The 16,555-nt window shown below is 49.7% G+C and overlaps 2 protein-coding genes across 5 annotated transcripts in view; one reads left to right on the forward strand and one right to left on the reverse strand.

The window, feature by feature from the left end:
- Positions 1-11,257, forward strand: part of dnmbp (dynamin binding protein) — a 45,875-nt gene extending 34,618 nt beyond the window's left edge. For 2 of the 3 annotated variants that reach the window (XM_084485225.1, XM_084485226.1), the window contains 11 exons: positions 1,264-1,411; positions 3,389-3,406; positions 4,482-4,681; positions 4,933-5,063; positions 5,312-5,545; positions 6,133-6,465; positions 7,173-7,415; positions 7,796-7,994; positions 8,770-9,340; positions 9,374-9,473; positions 9,980-11,257. In XM_084485225.1, coding sequence (XP_084341351.1) covers positions 1,264-1,411; positions 3,389-3,406; positions 4,482-4,681; positions 4,933-5,063; positions 5,312-5,545; positions 6,133-6,465; positions 7,173-7,415; positions 7,796-7,994; positions 8,770-9,340; positions 9,374-9,473; positions 9,980-10,165 — 2,363 coding nt within the window. In that variant the 3' untranslated portion in view covers positions 10,166-11,257. Of the gene's footprint in view, positions 1-1,263; positions 1,412-3,388; positions 3,407-4,481; positions 4,682-4,932; positions 5,064-5,311; positions 5,546-6,132; positions 6,466-7,172; positions 7,416-7,795; positions 7,995-8,769; positions 9,474-9,979 lie in introns of all 3 variants that reach the window. The other variant, XM_084485224.1, reaches the window with a different exon arrangement.
- A 709-nt stretch (positions 11,258-11,966) lies between these two features.
- Positions 11,967-16,555, reverse strand: part of nrap (nebulin-related anchoring protein) — a 30,223-nt gene continuing 25,634 nt past the window's right edge. For both annotated transcript variants that reach the window (XM_084485831.1, XM_084485830.1), the window contains 6 exons: positions 16,392-16,490; positions 15,908-16,012; positions 15,615-15,722; positions 14,794-15,105; positions 13,617-13,772; positions 11,967-13,238 (listed from right to left, as the gene is read on the reverse strand). In XM_084485831.1, coding sequence (XP_084341957.1) covers positions 12,870-13,238; positions 13,617-13,772; positions 14,794-15,105; positions 15,615-15,722; positions 15,908-16,012; positions 16,392-16,490 — 1,149 coding nt within the window. In that variant the 3' untranslated portion in view covers positions 11,967-12,869. The remainder of the gene's footprint in view (positions 13,239-13,616; positions 13,773-14,793; positions 15,106-15,614; positions 15,723-15,907; positions 16,013-16,391; positions 16,491-16,555) is intronic.

The following is a 16,555-nucleotide window of genomic DNA, read 5'->3' on the forward strand; positions in this document are numbered from 1 at the left end:
ACTCGCCTTTTTTTCGTTTCCATTGGCAAAAAAAGTTTTTTTAGTACTACCTCCGTTGAGGTTCCAAGCGAGCAGAGTAGGTACTTTTGTGTGACGTAAACAGGCTGCTGGTAACTGATTGGCCAGCGGCTGTAAATGGGAATAATCACTCAAAGTTAAGTTGTGTCCGGCGTGGTTGGAGTCCACAAACCCGCTCCCGAGGGGGACACTGATCAGCGTTTCGCCGTGTGTGTCGCTCCTTTCCCGGGGCTAGAGTTAGGCTGCGTGTGGTTGTGTGTGTCGGGCGTGGTTGTGTGTGTCCGGCGTGGCTGGAGTCCACGGACCGGCTCCGGAGGATCAGCGTTTCGCTGTTTCATTTTAGTGTCGTTCCTTTCCTAGGGCTCGAGTTTCGCCTCCATCAACGTTACCGTATGACAACAATAGACGCGCAGTCATTGCGCTTTTTATTTTATTTTATTTCCCATCATAACCTTTCCCGGGAATCAGGAAATAGTCTTGATCAGATTCAGATTTCCCGGGAATCGCGTCTCCCGTGATTAAAACCTAATGACGACCCGCCCATGGTGGAGAGCTTCTTTTCTACGACCCGCCCACATTGAAGAGGTACTTTTTTAGATGGAAACGCGCCTGGGACCGAGTCGAGTCGAGCTGATACTGTCGGTGGAAAAGCGGCATTAGAGAGGGGTCTGGTTGCAGACTCATGGGGGATTCTGGGAGCTCCACTGTAGAAAGGAAATACTTACCTCCACTATCTACGACGCGCCTCCAGCCACTCTGCTGCCCCCTATTGCCCTATTGGACTAGTACAACACTCCAATCGACCACATCTCTTGAGAGCCTTGTAAATTATATAGATGTAAGTTTGTCATGCTTTGATGATAAAGGAGTTAAGTGAAATTATACATTACAGAGTAACCGTCTTTCATTTGACTCTTGTCGTGAATAATTTGTTCACTGAAATTTGATAAAATACGTAAAACATCCAATTACAGTACATTGCAATACCCTGATGTTTCATTATTAGTTATGATCTATTTCACATACATACAGCGGTCTTGTTATTGTTTCACGTTGTTTACAACTTACTTCCTTATCCAAGTGAAGGTGCCGTGTTTCCGTTCTACAGCGGAGCCCCCAGAACCCCCCATGAGTCTGCAACCAGACACTCTTGGAATTTTATGCATATGTAGCATTCATGTGGCTCTATGTATCTATATTGTTTTTTTTTATATTTAACCAATTTTTTAATGTTGTGTTCTGCAGGAAAGGTGTTTCTGGACTTTAAGTCTGAGCTGGAGGACGTGTACAAGATCTACTGTCAGAACCACGACGACGCCATCGCCCTGCTGGGCACCTACGAGAAGGACGAGAACATCCAGAGGCACGTTCTGGAGTGTCTGGAGAAGCTCAGGTGACTGGCTTCAAGAGCTGCGGGGCTCGGGAATCGCTAGCTCTTTAGAAGTGATTGATATTAGAACTGATGGCTTATAATTCAAACGTCTAGCTTTAGCTTTATCACTTTCACGATTTGCTAGCCCCGGTTTGCTTTTTCGAGTTTCTAGTTTCAGAACTTGTGGCTTTAGAACATCTAGACTGAAGAACGCTAGCTTTTAGAAGGGCTAGCTCAATAAGTGCTACCACAATCATGGCTAGGTGGAGAATACTAGTTTGAAAGCGGCTAGCTTTAGTGTTTCAGGCTATCTTAAAAAAAAAACCTGAGGAGGACATGCATGGCTTGTGAATTGGGAATGAAATACTTCTCGATGTTTAATCGTCTTGTTGATGTGTGTGAGACCCTTAATGAAGCAGTAGGCTACTCTGTGATATATCCGGAAGGATCCAACCCGTCTGTTGCCCTTCAACATGCATGAGTGTGAAAACCAACAACATGCAACTTGCCCCTGGGTGTGTGCTTTTAATGCATGAACCCTGACCTTATGAAACAAATACAAGGTTGAGGTTAAACATTAACAGTCGATACGTGAAGGTTGTGCGTTTGAGTTTCTCAGCTGGCGAACAGGAATCATGAACCTATCCACACCAACAACAATCCTAATGAATAGTCAATAGTGTGCAGCTTGACACACACACACACACACACACACACACACACACACACACACACACACACACACACACACACACACACACACACACACACACCAGAGAGCGATACCTCCGCATTGTGTCATCAAAGGTGACGTACTATGCGAGCACGTTAAGAATGTCCTCCACCAGGTTGGTCCAGTCTCATTGTCGCAGGTATTTAGGAGACTACAGTCACACAGGAACGTGCCTTGTCCTGTAGAACGCTATCAGCCATCTTTATTTGATGATACTGACATACTCAAAAGGAAGCCCATAGGGGACGAAGGGGTCATACTAAGACCAAGAAGAAAAAACATCCTCAACAAAACGACATGATGAATCTCGGTATATATCAGACCGGGTATAAACCGAGTTGACATTGGATTTAGTCTGGATTATTTGCTTCTGTTTTTTACACTGCTGTTTTCCTTTTGACTTTTGACTTTTTGCACAATTCATATATAAGTTTTATTTTCACCCGTCCTTGTAATGTCATTTTAGACAACCTCTCTGGCTCTGCTGTGTACTCAATACAGAAATGATCTAGCTATATATAATATATATTTATATTTATAAATCTATATATATACACTGTAGTTTAACAACCCCTGACTTTAAGTGTTCGCGCACCAGTAACAGGGTAAATATTGTCACGCTTGGGTTGTATTTATAGTAAACATTGAGTAAACATGGAAGTTCCGTGCTTGAAAGTCTTTTTTTTTTTTTTTTTTTTTTTTAAAGCGAGCGCAGCTCTTGGACAATTCATTCATTCAGTTTGGGAGCGAGGCCTCTGGCCAGTCAAGAAGAAACTTTATAAACTGTAACCATGGCAACCCTGCTCCAAAATCCCAGTGGGGCCTCTGCTCAAATTCTTCTGTACTTACAGGAAAAGCAACGGGAAGCTGGGCTGTTTAGTGGCCACAGTCGTTTAGGGGGTCTATTAGTGTTTAGTGATTCTGTAGTAGTTTTGGTCTTTCTGTAGTTTTTATGGTTTAGTTATTATTTAATTCTGTCGTTTTTCTAGCTCTGTAGTTAAGTCGTTCTGTTTGTTATACAGTTATCGCGTTGAGAGGTTCTATACTCCTGTAGTTTAGTTATTCTGTAATTTTGTAGTTTAGTAGTTCTGTAGTAGTTGAACAGGCCGCAACACGACAGCAAAGCGCCTCAATCGACTCTATCCAGTGTGAACTGTGTTTTAGACTCTGAAGCAGCTCTGTGCTCCCAGTCGCTGTGTACACCCAGGCTACTCTAAAACCCATCATGTGTTATCCCCTCTCTCTTCTCTCCACCTCTGCGACAGGGCTGTCTATCGAGCGTGGTAAGTTTCTTCCCCCCGAAAAGTCCTTTCTATCTCGGATGATTTCCTTGCATGAGAAATCATCCCCGTCGCCGCATGCCACCGGCTCCTACTAACCTACCGGGAATGACATGCGGGCGTCTGTTTGTGCCTGTGTGTGTTTACTGTACATCCTGTCATGGCTTTTTGAACTCAAGCTGTGTGTGCGTGTGTGTGTGTGTGTGTGTGTGTGTTTGTGTGAACTTGTGACTCTACAACAGATCATACCGTCCTGTTTCCTCTGCAGGATTTAATGGGCTTTCTTGTGTGTGTGTGTGTGTGTGTGTGTGTGTGTGTGTGTGTGTGTGTGTGTGTGTGTGTGTGTGTGTGTGTGTGTGTGTGTGTGTGTGCTCACGCTGTGCCTTTATTGTGAAGGGGTGTTTATTCCTTGTGTGCTCTGTAGTCCAAGAAAAAAAAGTGATTGTTTTTCTGGACAACGCAGGGAGGGGGATGTGGTGGTGTGGGGAAGGACTGTTGGTTTCCTAAAATGCTTGTTTTATGCCACCTAGTGGCGGATTAACAGCAGAAACGTAAAGTTTCAAATCAACAAAAAACTAGAGTTGCTCTTGATTGCCTGCCATAACCAATCAATTTTTTCTATAATCTTAAGTGATTTAACTGTAAAGGAATGTGAATTGAATGAGGACAGTAGGATCCTCAAGCCAATCAAAGTAATAACTATGATATATTGATCTGTTTGCCATTCTCTCAGAATGTTGACTACATCAAATATGACATAATGGTTGCTTCTTTTTTTTTTAAACGCTTACAAACAACGTCTTTAAAAAGCTTGACGTGTTACTCTCACAACATCAACCCGCAAATTATTCGCTGCTCTGCTCTCGCTCTCTCTACCTCTGTCTCGCTCGCTCGTGTGCCTCGCTCTCCTCCATCCAGTCCACCTCTTGCTCTCCATTCTCTCCCTGGATCTCCTTTCAACCTCGCTGTGGATCTCCACCTTCCGTCTGACGCTCTCTCTCCCTCTCTCTCTCTCTCTCCCCCCCCCTCTCTCTCTCTCTCTCTCTCTCTCTCTCTCTCTCTCTCTCTCTCGTCTCAGGGGGAAGACCAACTACATCAACCTGGGCTCCTTCCTCATCAAGCCGGTGCAGCGGGTGATGCGCTACCCGCTGCTGCTCATGGAGCTCCTGGGGGCCACGCCCGAGGGCCACCACGACCACGCCCAGCTCTCACTGGCTCTGCTTGCCGTCAAGGAGATCAACGTCAACATCAACGAGTACAAGCGCCGCAAGGACCTGGGTACGTCTGCTGCAGGGGCCGGGTGTAGGCTGGGCTTGGGTGTAGCTAGGCCGGGTGTAGGCTGGGCTTGGGTGTAGCTAGGGCTGGGTGTAGCTAGGCCGGGTGTAGGATGAAGACTGGGCTTAGTTCCTTTAAGTTGCTCCCAGGCTGCTTTCAATGGAGAGCTGGTGCAAACCTTATAAGCTAGCTTTAGTCTCCAGTTGCTTCTCTGTTCTGACTCGGCCGCGCCCCCCCCCCCCTGCTGTCCACAGTGATGAAGTACAGGAAAGGGGACGAGGACACGCTGATAGACAAGATCTCCAAGCTCAGCATGCACTCCATCATCAAGAAGTCGAACCGCGTCAGCAGCCACATCAAGCACCTCACCGGCATTTCCCCCCAGGTAATTAAGCGCTTGGCTATTATTTTTTTTTACTTATTTTACGATTCTCCTTTTAATTGAATGTATTTTAAAGATTTCCCTTTTGAAATGTGGAAGTGCTTCCTATCTACGTAAAGCTCTCTGGAACGTCTTAGTGTGTGCAGGATGCTTAAGTACTTTCCTTGCCCCCCCACCCCCCTATGTTGGGGTGAGACAAAACCAGCGGAAGGGGATCTGCTCAAACTTGTTATCGTTTGATTCCACTTCAGATCAAGGACGAAGCATTCGACGAGGCGGAGAAGAGGTTCCGGCTGCAGGAGAGGCTCATCAAGTCCTTCATCCGGGACATCTCCCTCTACCTGCAGCACATCCGGGAGTCCGCGTCGGTCAAGGTGCTGGCGGCCATCAGCTTCTGTGACATCTACACGGACCGCAGCTTCATGGACCCCGAGCGCTTCCAGAGAGCCCACCGCTCCATCAGCGACAAGCAGTTCACCCACTTTGTAAGACCTTTGTGACCTTCTGCTGTCGTCCGCTGTGGAGTCAGCCGCCAGAGGCCTTTGTCCCAGACAGTGCGAGCAGGCCTTTGACCCATTGACCCTTTGACCTTTACCCTTAGCCGTACCCTTACACGATGCTATCCTGCGGGGGTTAAAGTTAACCCGACCTGTAGAAGTATTGTCATTGTTATTGTTGCAAGGTGTGATCATGTATACGTCAACACTTTAGGAATAATAAGATTTTCCTCCACCAAAAGTATTTGATTCTGTCATGTCGAAAATGTGATTTGGACAGGAAATCACAAAGTCACGTGTCCCTCAACTTACGCCTTTGATTTGTTCTCTCCCTCTCTCTCTCTCTCTCTCGCTCTCCCTCTCTCTCTCTGTCCCTCCCTCTCTGTCGCTCTCTTTCTGTCTCGGTATCTCTCTCTCTCTCTCTGTCTCTGTACCCTGTCTCTTTCTCTCTGTCTCTCTCTCTATCTGTCTGTCTCTGTCTTTCTCTCTCTGTCTCTGTCCCCTGTCTGTCTCTCTCTCTCTCTCGCTCTCGCTCTCTCCCTCCCCCTCCCCCTCCCTTCTCCCCCTCTGAGCAGAAGGAGCGCACGGAGGCCCTGGTGACGGGGCCCCTGAGCCAGCTGCTGCTGATGTTCGCCGGGCCCCACAAGCTGATCCAGAAGCGCTTCGACAAGCTGCTGGACTACGACGGCTGCAAGGAGCGCGCCGAGCGCATGAAGGAGCGCCGCGCGCAGGAGGAGCTGCGCGCCGCCCGCAACAACTACGAGGCGCTCAACGCCCAGCTCCTGGACGAGCTGCCCAAGTTCCACACCGCGGCGGAGGAGCTGCTGACGGGCTGCGTGCGCGCCTTCGCCCGCGCCCAGAAGGATTTTGTGAAGCGGACGCTCGGAGAGCTGAAGCCCCTGCTGCAGGTAGGGTGACCGAGGGGGGACGGGGCGGGGACGGGGCGGGGGCGGTGGAGGGATGGATTCGTGGGGGGGGAGACGGATGGAAGAGTGGGGAGGTGGAGATGAATGGGTGGAGGGATGGATGGATGGGTGGAGATGGCGGGATAAATGAGCAGGAGGGATGGGATGAATGGGTGGAGATTGAGCGATGGGTGGGTGGGGAGGTGGATGGATGGATGATTGTTGGGGAGAGGAATCAATGGTTGGGGAGGTGGAGATGAATGGGAGGGGGAGGTGGAAATGGAGGTATGGATGGTTGATGGATGGAGAGAGGAAAGGATGGGTTGGAGGATGGAAGGATGATGGATTGAGGAAGGAGTGAATAAGTGGGGGAGGTGGATGGATTGGTGGAGGGTGGATGGCTGGATGATGTCTGGAGGGAACAATTGATGGATGGGGAGGTTAATGGAAAGCGGAGGGTGGGACGGACGGATGGAGGAGGCGGGAGGGTCTTGTTGAGATGATGAGGGGGGAGGAGGAGGGGGGGGGGGGCAAGGATGATGGTTGTTATGACGATGGAGGAGGCGGTGGTAGAGGGAGTTGTTTTTAGGAAGATGGAGGAAGTCGGTGGGAGGTAGATGTGGTTGTTGTGGTGTTAATTGGGGTCAACACATCCCGCCTTCACTGACCCTTCGGCCTCCCTTTTGCCTCTCCTCCTCCTCCTCCTCCAGGTCTCCAGTCTCTGCAGCACGGAGGGCAACCTGGTGTCGGTGTTCCAGGAGGAGTACACCCGCGTCCTGAAGCTCCTACAGAGCTTCAGCTTCTGCCCCGAGAACCTGCCCGCCTCCTCCTCCACCACCACCGGCACCTCCACCTCCATCTCCTCCTCTTCCTCCTCCTCCTCCACCATGCGGAAGACCTTTGACAAGAAGCCCATGGAGAAGCAGAGCTCCAAGAAACAGCTCCAGGGGCCGGTACGTCAATGAGGCTTCCTCTCTGCCTGTCGCACTTCCTGTCTCTGCTGTTGCTACCAGGCAGGGATCTAGGGGATCTGTGATGGATCGTTTGGATGTTTACTATCGTCATCAAGCTGCAGATACTGTTATCCCATGTGTCATCAGAGTTCAGCCAATATATGATTGTATTCCGTTTTTTTTTTAATGAAATGGTGGTGATTTTACAAGAAAAAAATTGTATAGAATTTGTAAATTGCATTAAAAAAAAAAATGAAAATAATTGTAAAAATGTCCTGAACAGTCCCTTTTGGGGATCCAGAAAGTGCTCTTCAGGCCACTGGTTCCCGGTCTGTCCTGACCTGCTGTTTCTGTTTTCTCCCTCCCTGGTTTCCCTGCAGCCCAACTACATCCCCCAGACGGACGAGCAGCGGTCGGGCCTGCTGGCGCGCTACACCCCGGAGAAGCTGTTCCGGGCGGAGAGGAACTTCAACGCGGCACAGGACCTGGACATGTCCGTGATGGAGGGCGACCTGGTGGGGGTCATCAAGCAGCAGGACCCCATGGGCAGCAACAACCGCTGGCTCATCGACAACGGAGGTGAGCCAGCCGCACCCGGCTGAGGGGGGGGGGGGAGGAGGTGTTTGAAATGTTTGTTGTTGTTGTTGTTGTTTTTTGGGGGGGGGGGGGGGGGGGGGGGGGCTTTGTGTGACTTCTTGGAACAGGTGGATTGAAAGAAGAGAGGGAATTAAATGTAGAATTGGGCAGATTTATCATCACTCCAATACAATTGAGTTTTATTGGGGTTTATTACCAGATCCAATGCATGGACGTTTGCATGATGCAAGGATACAGTGCATTTAAGACATGCCGGGACAGACGAGACAACAAGCAATGTATGCTGAAAATAGTCGAAAATGTACAAGGGTCCCCTGAACGGTTTACTATTTACAGCAGATATACCAAAAGTGACTCTGAGTTGAGTCGAACATGGGTCGCTAACAGATACACAGTATACTTAGTTAGTGTACTAGCGGGTTGAGGCCGTCAAGCTGATCCGAGACCCCTTCCTACCAACCCAGAGCTGGTCCTCAAAAGTGGAACTTATAAATATTATTTAATTATGTTTTTTTTTTAATATATTATTATACATGTATATTATATATATATTTAAAGGTAGCCCTAGCCTTTCAAAGCCAGACGTTGAATTGGGCAGTATGTACCGCATCAAACTAGCTCTCTTGGTAGAGATCAGCTACTAATTCCCCTCCCCTCCTTCCCCTTTTGTTTGTAATCGGATCAATAGAATGGCGCCTGTTCCTAATGAATCTCATTGTCCCTTCTCCCTCCTCCCCCCCCCCCCCCCCCCCTCCAGTCACCAAGGGCTTCGTGTACAGCTCCTTCCTGAAGCCCTACAACCCGCGCCGCAGCCACTCGGACGTGTCCATCGAGAGCCAGTCGTCCAACGAGTCGGGCTACGGCGGCTCGTCGCCCGTCTTCTCCCGCCAGAACAGCAACAGCACTTTGACCTTCAACCAGGACGCCACCGTCAGCTTCAGCGCCGCCCAGCCCTCGCCGCAGCCCTCCCTCGACTCCGCCTCCGTCAGCGGGCGTCGCCGGCGACGGGACGAGGCCGCCGCCGCTGCTGCCGCCTCCGCCTCCTCGGCCCGGAGGGAATACCCCCCCCCGGAGCACGCCGGGGCACCGCGGGACGCCGCCGACGCCGCCGCCGCCGCCGCCGCCCCCGCCGCCGCCGACGACCGTCACAGGCACGCGGCGCATCACAGAGACTCCCAGGAGCGCGCGGGCCGGAGCGCGCCCGCCAAGGCCGCGCCCGAGCCGTCGCACGCCGACGCACGCCCTCACAGCCGGAGCGCCGGGAGTTTACAGCGCTACGCCCAGGGCCACAACGACGCTGGCTCCTCCAGGGGCCGTAGCCACGGCGACGGCGGCGACGGCGGCGGCGGCGGCGGCGGCGGCGGCGGCGGCGGCGGCGGCCTGAGGGGGAACGCGTACACCCGGGACGCAGAGTACATGGAGCCGGAGGCTGAGGCCGACAAGGAGATAGACGGACACCAGGTGAGGTTCTGGGCTCCGGTGAGCCAGACACTCTGATGACCTGATGCCGTGTCAGCTCTTCTATCATTGAGTCGTGCCACTTCACGTTGATAAAAAAAAAGAGTTGTTGTGTTGTTCAAAAGCATACGACGTAAAAATTGGAGTAACTACATGACGTTCCAACTGCTGCAGAACCGAGTTTCTGGTGAACAGCCGAAACAGAATGCAGGGTAGCAGCGTTTCTTTCTGAGGCATGTGCATGTCACCGTCAGAGTCAGTACATTGCGTTGCGTTCTGAATCGACAGATGTGTGCGTCTTGGCAGACGTTTCATTCGTTTTTGCAGATGCTTTCATTAATCCAACTCAACTCAGAAATGATACAGAACATTAAGGTTCATTGGGTTTCTCAATTCACGTTTCACAACAACAACAATAACTTGGATGGTGTGTGTGTGTGTGTGTGTGTGTGTGTGTGTGTGTGTGTGTGTGTGCGTGTGCGCGTGTGTGTGTGTGTGTGTGTCCCCAGATCTACTACGCCCTCTACTCCTTCAGTGCGCGCTGTGCCAACGAGCTGACCATCGCCGCCCACGAGCGCGTCCGCATCCTCGAGTTCCACGACATGAACGGCAACGGCGAATGGTGGCTGGGGGAGGTGGGCGGTCGCCGCGGTTACGTTCCATCCAACTACATCCGCAAGTCTGAGTACACTTGAGGAAGGGGGGGCGCGGGGCGGGGCCGGCGACGCCTCGTTTAGTTTCCCCCCCGAGGGGACGCGCACGTTCACGGCAGAGGGCCTCTGGGCGTGCGTGCACGTGAGCGTGCACGTGAGGGGCGAGCGAGCTCTGGGCGGAGGAGCGGGAGCTCGGGACGGGTTTGAGCGGGAGTGGAAAGTGCCGCAGGACTACAATCGATCACGTGACTTCCGGACGCCTTCCGATTGGACCGTTTTTGGGACCTGATGTTGTTGCTGATATTTCTCTAGCCAGACTTTCTCTTTATTTTTTTTTTAAGGATTGGGACCGAGTGCTCTCGACTGCCAGTTGGACAGCTCGTGTTATACATGCCTATATTTATACAGAAACAACCTTTGTTTTATGATGCAGTCTTTTTTTCATCCGCTGGGATCGCCGCGTTTCCGACCTGTTTTGTACCAGGTGACACACCCGTGGGGATTCGTCCGCAGGAAGTCACTCACCACTATGTCCACTAGATGTCTATACGAGAAGAGCGAGAGAAGAACAAAATGGTGTGGATCAGGAGAATGAATCGAACAAAAAAAGCACGTTGAGGTGTGTGTGTGTGTGTGTGTGTGTGTGTGTGTGTGTGTGTGTGTGTGTGTGTGTGTGTGTGTGTGTGTGTGTGTGTGTGTGTGTGTGTGTGTGTGTGTGTGTGTGTGTGTGTGTGTGTGTGGTGGTCCTGACCTGTTTTTAACGTGCACTTTTACTTTGCACGTACAATGAGTTAGAGGCTTGTGTCAGTATTTCCACAACTCCCACAGATCTAAACAAACACATGCATCTTAAAAAACGGTTGATTTTTGACTGTGAAGTCATGGTTTACAAAAGCACTCTTTGAATCTAAATCGTTGATCTCCATGAGAACGGGGGTTTTACCTTTTTGTAAAGTAAACAGATGATGAGGAGTATGGCATAAATATATATGATTAAAGGGAGGAGGTCGACCAATCAGGAGGCCACATTGATCTCTTGTTCACTTTACTTATTTGCATTCTATATAAAGCTCCTTGTTGAGACTGTATTTCTGCACTCCCATGCCAAGCTATCACTGTTCGAATAAAAAAAGATTTAACTGAAAAAAAAAAAACGTCTTTGTGTTGAGTCAATTGTTGTCTTTAACAATGTGTGTTTCAGATCAGTGGCCACCCCAGGTGCCACCCCTACCGCGTTCGACCCCCCCCCCCCCCCCCGTCGACAATCGCGTTTGTAACCCCCGCCCCCCCCCTCGACAATCACGTTTGCCCCCTCCCCCTGTCGACAATCGAGTTTTTCTTTTCTTGGTTCAGTTGGGTGTTGTTTGGACAACAAAATGCGAAATTCTGAACAAGACTGACTCAAGTGATCGTCGACAGGCGATAGTTAACCGGATGTTATTGGGGGAGACGCCACCCACCTGTGTACATGGCGGTCGTGGAAGTCGGCGGCGATAGTTTTAAAGCCACACAACTGCAGGCAGCAAGGAGGTTCTCCAGTGGTCCTGCTGAGCTATCCAGAGGGGACCGTCATCATCATCATCATTCTCACCTTCATCACTGGGTTCCTGGTGCCGGCGCTCATAGCCCTGTGTGCCGTCTCTGTAACCAGACACCAGGTTTCTGATCTGATGTATATGCCACTGGCAAACACTTGTTTTGTACATATGTTGCATACATATGTGTCAAGTGTGTGCGTATTCACAATGTCTTCTCCGTTGTGTGTGACTTGGTGCTGGGTGAACTATATCAGCAGAAAATAAATTTGATTTTAGAGGTAAAGAAATACAAGATTCAGTTTGGTTGTTTTGAACAAACTGTGTTTATTATTGTTGACCATCATTTCCTTATTTTAGGTACTTTACTCCCAGTCCAGCTTGAGTTTAAATAGCCGCCATTTCATGCTTGCATAGCTGAACCTGCCAGACCGTAAATGTAACTTTCACCCTTGGTGCCACAGCTCCTAAAACACTCTTCTGCACAGCCGACCCAGGGCTCAAAACCAGTCAAGGGAATCGCTATAGAGGGGACCCCTCCTGAAAGAATTGTCAATGCAAGGTCCAATTGATTGGAAGGTTTCTGATCAAGAAGATTCTGCATAAGTATCTACACTCCCCTTTGTTGGGAGTGTAGATGACCTTTTGACTTTTTATTGATCCTATAAACTCCGCTTTCTCAGGAACCTGCCTAGTGAGACAGTTTCAAATCAAACTTACTTAAAACCATACTCCTGCCACTACAACGTCAATCAATATTTATAGTGCTGATCAACCTCTTTCAAAAGTCAAGAGGGTTGCTCTAAATCTGACCTCATACCGATGGTAACGTGTTGACCCACAGCTGTGTTTACCCTCTTCTTTTTATTCAACTTTTCCTTAAACTTGCCGAAAACTTTTTAACTGTTGCCGCTTACTTCCCATGTGTCACTCCCTTCACTTCTCTTTGGCCTTCTCCACCGGGTTTGTGACGTGGATACACCCTATATAAATAACTGGTCTCTATATAAAAACATAACACCCATTCAGATTCCTCTTGCTACACATTAGCGTCACTGTGTGGCGTCACGACAGACACAACAAACGTCCCAAATCAATACTTGATACTACAACCCCACTACAAATATCGCAGACTGAACCGACAGCCAGGTAAACATGAACCGTGCCATCTTGAAAGTGTCCCTCACCGCGAACGTCCCCCAAACGCTCGTTTACGCTTCTTCGATGGCGGGCGGTCTCCCGGACAGGGTAGCTTCTTGGAGCATGTTCTCGAACGCGGCGGTGGCAGCGGCGGCGGCGTCGGCGGAGGAGGAGGAGGAGGAGATGATGGCGGACTGCTTTGAGGAGGATGAGGTGCTCTTCTTCTGCATGGACCTGAAGGAGGAGGTGGTGGTGGTGGTGGTGGTGCTGCTGCTGCTTTTCTTCTGGAGGGCCTTGTTCTTCTTGACGTGGAGGATCTCCATGGCGTCCATGTTGACGCCGTCGTGGATCTCCTCGCTGGTCTCCACGTGCTCTGAGCTCTGCAGCTGCTGCTGCTGCTGCTGCTCCTCCTGCTCCATCATGCGTCGCTGGTGGTGGATCTGGTGGAGGTGGAGGAACGGTGCTTCACTCTTAACCACATGTATTTTTTTTTTTGTATGTACCCATTAGCTACCAAAGATGATTATATGGCAAATATATAAAACTTTCATCAATGTTTCAATTTGTTTAACGACGTTTGAAGTTGCAAAAAAAAAATAAAAACACACAACCAAATTATGATGCACACATCCTGTCAAATAATAATTTAATAGTTAATCGTTTTTTTTTTTGGTTTTAAGAGTTTTTTGAGTGGTATTGCAAACCGTTAAATCTCACACATCTAAGTGCTTTCTAGAATCCACAAAAACAAACGTTCTACAGAATGTGTTACAGCATTAGCATTAGATCAGATTAGATCCGTGAGTTCAGCCGCTCACCATCATGAGCTGCTGGTACTGGGCGATGGCCTCGTCGGTGGTCACGCCCTCCGCCAGGCCCAGCTCCGCCGCCCGCCGGGCCAGCTCCGCCTTGTGGCAGCCTGGGGGGGTCCAGCCCACGCCCCTGCTCCAGTTCAGGTCCGCCTTGTAGTTCACCTGTGTGGTCAGAGGAGGAGCCGGGGGGGGGGAGGGACGGGGGGGGGGGGAGTCAGGGGACGTCCGGTCTTGAATTGAGCCATAGGTCAAGAGTGCCTTATAGGTCGCACACTGTGGAGTGTGGCCACTCCGGGGATGGAACCCGATTTGTGTTCAGTGATGGTAAAAGGATGTTCCGCCCCGCTCCTCCCGTGCGGTTTCCTGGTTTTGTGAAATGTGTCTGGTGCACAGGCAGATGATAACGGCTAACGACTGGGTTAGCTAGGTGTCACTCTGGATCCGGAAACCGCGCTTTTGTAACCTGCCTTGTAGTAAAGGTTAACGCAGCCATGGACACTGGGGATCGAACCCAGAACCTTCCATCCGGTACTCAAACACCCTTGAAACCACACTATCCTCTGTATTATCTGTGTATTTCTCTGGTGAAAGGCATCAATACTATAACATTCATCGTTTCCTACGATACCCAAGTCACCGAAGTAAAGCTTCTTTTGATAACGAGGTTCTGAAATACCATACTTTAGGTCGGCCTCGGATCCCCGGACGCTTTACAGACGTTGAAGTGCTGATACTGTGACGATCCCTCCTCCCAGGCACCAGGTGTCCCTGTTTCCCTTGAGTTGTGTTTTACAGATGCTGAGTGGAGAGATCGTCAGTGGCATGAGAAACACCTGGGCCAGTGTGTGCTCTGCTTACAAAGACCTCCCTCATTCTGTGAAAAGGCGGCGGGGAACTGACTCCTTTTTGCCGGCAGGCCTGATGGCAGCGTTTTCGTTTTGTTTACTTTGATCTGCACATACACTATCACCCACCCATACACGCACTCATGACCGATACTGATCTTTACACGTTTTGTCTTGATTGACTTGTTAAATAAACACTCTTGTTGGTAGCCAGCTCGTGCTTGTCCTCCCTACTTTGTCACAGCCTTGGAGCCGGGTTGTGACAATACCTCCAGTCGATAAAAAAGGAGCTGGAAAAACACACCAGCCCCTCCATGGAGGAACCCAGCGGCGCTTACGTCACTCTGCAGCTTGTAGGCCTGCTTGGCATGCTGCAGGTTGAGCTGCTGCGGGTCGCAGGTGTAGTCATGCAGCCGCTGGCGGTAGGTCAGGTCGCTGGCCTGCGCCTGGCTCTTCTTGGCCTGCCGGAACTCGGGCTGGTCGGCGCCCATCTTGAAGCGGGCGCGCTCCTCCTTGGACTGCCGCTTGTACTCCAGGTTGCTCTGCAGCTTGCTGGCGGCCAGCGAGTGCACCATCTTGGGGTCGTCGGCCACGCTGAGCAGGCCCACCTGCTGGCCCTTCTCCCGCAAGTGGGACTCTTTGTAGCTGAGCTGTGGGGGGGGGACAGGGGGAGACGGCGAGGGTCTTCATCGGGTTTGTTTTATTGCAAGCGTTATTTTTTATTTTCACAAATTACTTTCTTTTTTTTTTTTTTTTATCTGAAGTGACTTGCATTCATTTATTTTCTTATGCCAAAAAAATCGACTTCCCTTTGGCTACTGGCTACTGCGGTCTCTCCAGTTATAATCTTCATCTGTTTACTTTATCAAGCATTATAACGTTTGTTTTTGAGCTACTCCAATTTTTATTGTTTACGTTGTTCTCATCCTCACTTGAAAGTCTCTTTGGATCAAAGTGTTAATGACAGTGCACACCGTGACCGTTATAATACACTGCCTAGTTCTACCTGGGGAACCTCCTAGTCTCCATGTCCTTTTAGGCAATGTCTAAAGGACACGAGTTCAATGTCTGTGTTTAGTAGCATCTTTTTGAGGTCAACAATATTTTGGGTAAAAAATGTGTGTGTCCGCTCTAAAGTCCCTGAGGTGTACGGACTTACATCACTGGCTATCTCTCTGGAGGCCTTAGCGGTCTGGAAGGGAATGGCGTCCAACCTCAGGTCGTAGCCCAGAGACATCCCCTGGTCTGCGGACGCCTTGTACGCTTTCTACACGGAGAGAGAGACCAAACGGGTCAGGACCACAGCGGGAACACTGAGTGTGACACAATGTGATCAGATTTCAGAAATTACAAATGGGGACCTTTATTTTGTCGGTCGATATATATCAACAAAATATCTGATGCCATTATTTCTGAAGTAAAAAAAAAATAGGAAATATTCCCTAATCTTACGTTGCTGATTTGCTGAGCGTTGAGTTTGGCTCTGAGGAAGTCGGGGTCGTCGCCGTGCAGAGTGTACTTATGCATGTCGTCGTTCTTGCCGGACTTGTACAGCCTCTGGAAGGAGCGTGGAGAGAGGGATAGCATTAGCATTGTCCTAACAAGCTAGCAACATTTGCTTGCTGGCAAAGCTAAATTAATCAACAACTGTACTGAGATATCTTGAGAAAATGAGAATTTATTTTGTTGAGGAACCCAATATAATTTGACTCAGTATAACATACAAATCGATAAATATAGTTAATTTGTAATTTTCACAATTTCATTCTTAAAAAACGTAGATTTAGGTTTGGGAACAACCACTCAATAACGGAGGATTTAAACTGCCATTAGCTGGAACTAATTCAACGGTATAGCAAAGCATAGCAAAACACAGCATTTGATCTTGTGAACCTGGAGTCTCCATCGCCGGGTTAGAGCAGTGAGGTTGCCTTACCTCGCTGCACTGCTGGTAGCTGTTCTTAGCATGGACCATGTCTGGAGAGTCTGTCACCGAGGTGAACTTCAGACGGTCAGAAGGCTGACGATACTTCTTCTGCAGTGAACCAAAGCACACAAAGAAGAAGAGGTTATGCACTTGAAGCTACAGCCTACAAACAC

The sequence above is a fragment of the Micromesistius poutassou genome (genome assembly GCF_964030765.1).
Source record: "Micromesistius poutassou genome assembly, chromosome: 21".
In the NCBI taxonomy this organism is placed as follows: Eukaryota; Metazoa; Chordata; class Actinopteri; order Gadiformes; family Gadidae; genus Micromesistius; species Micromesistius poutassou.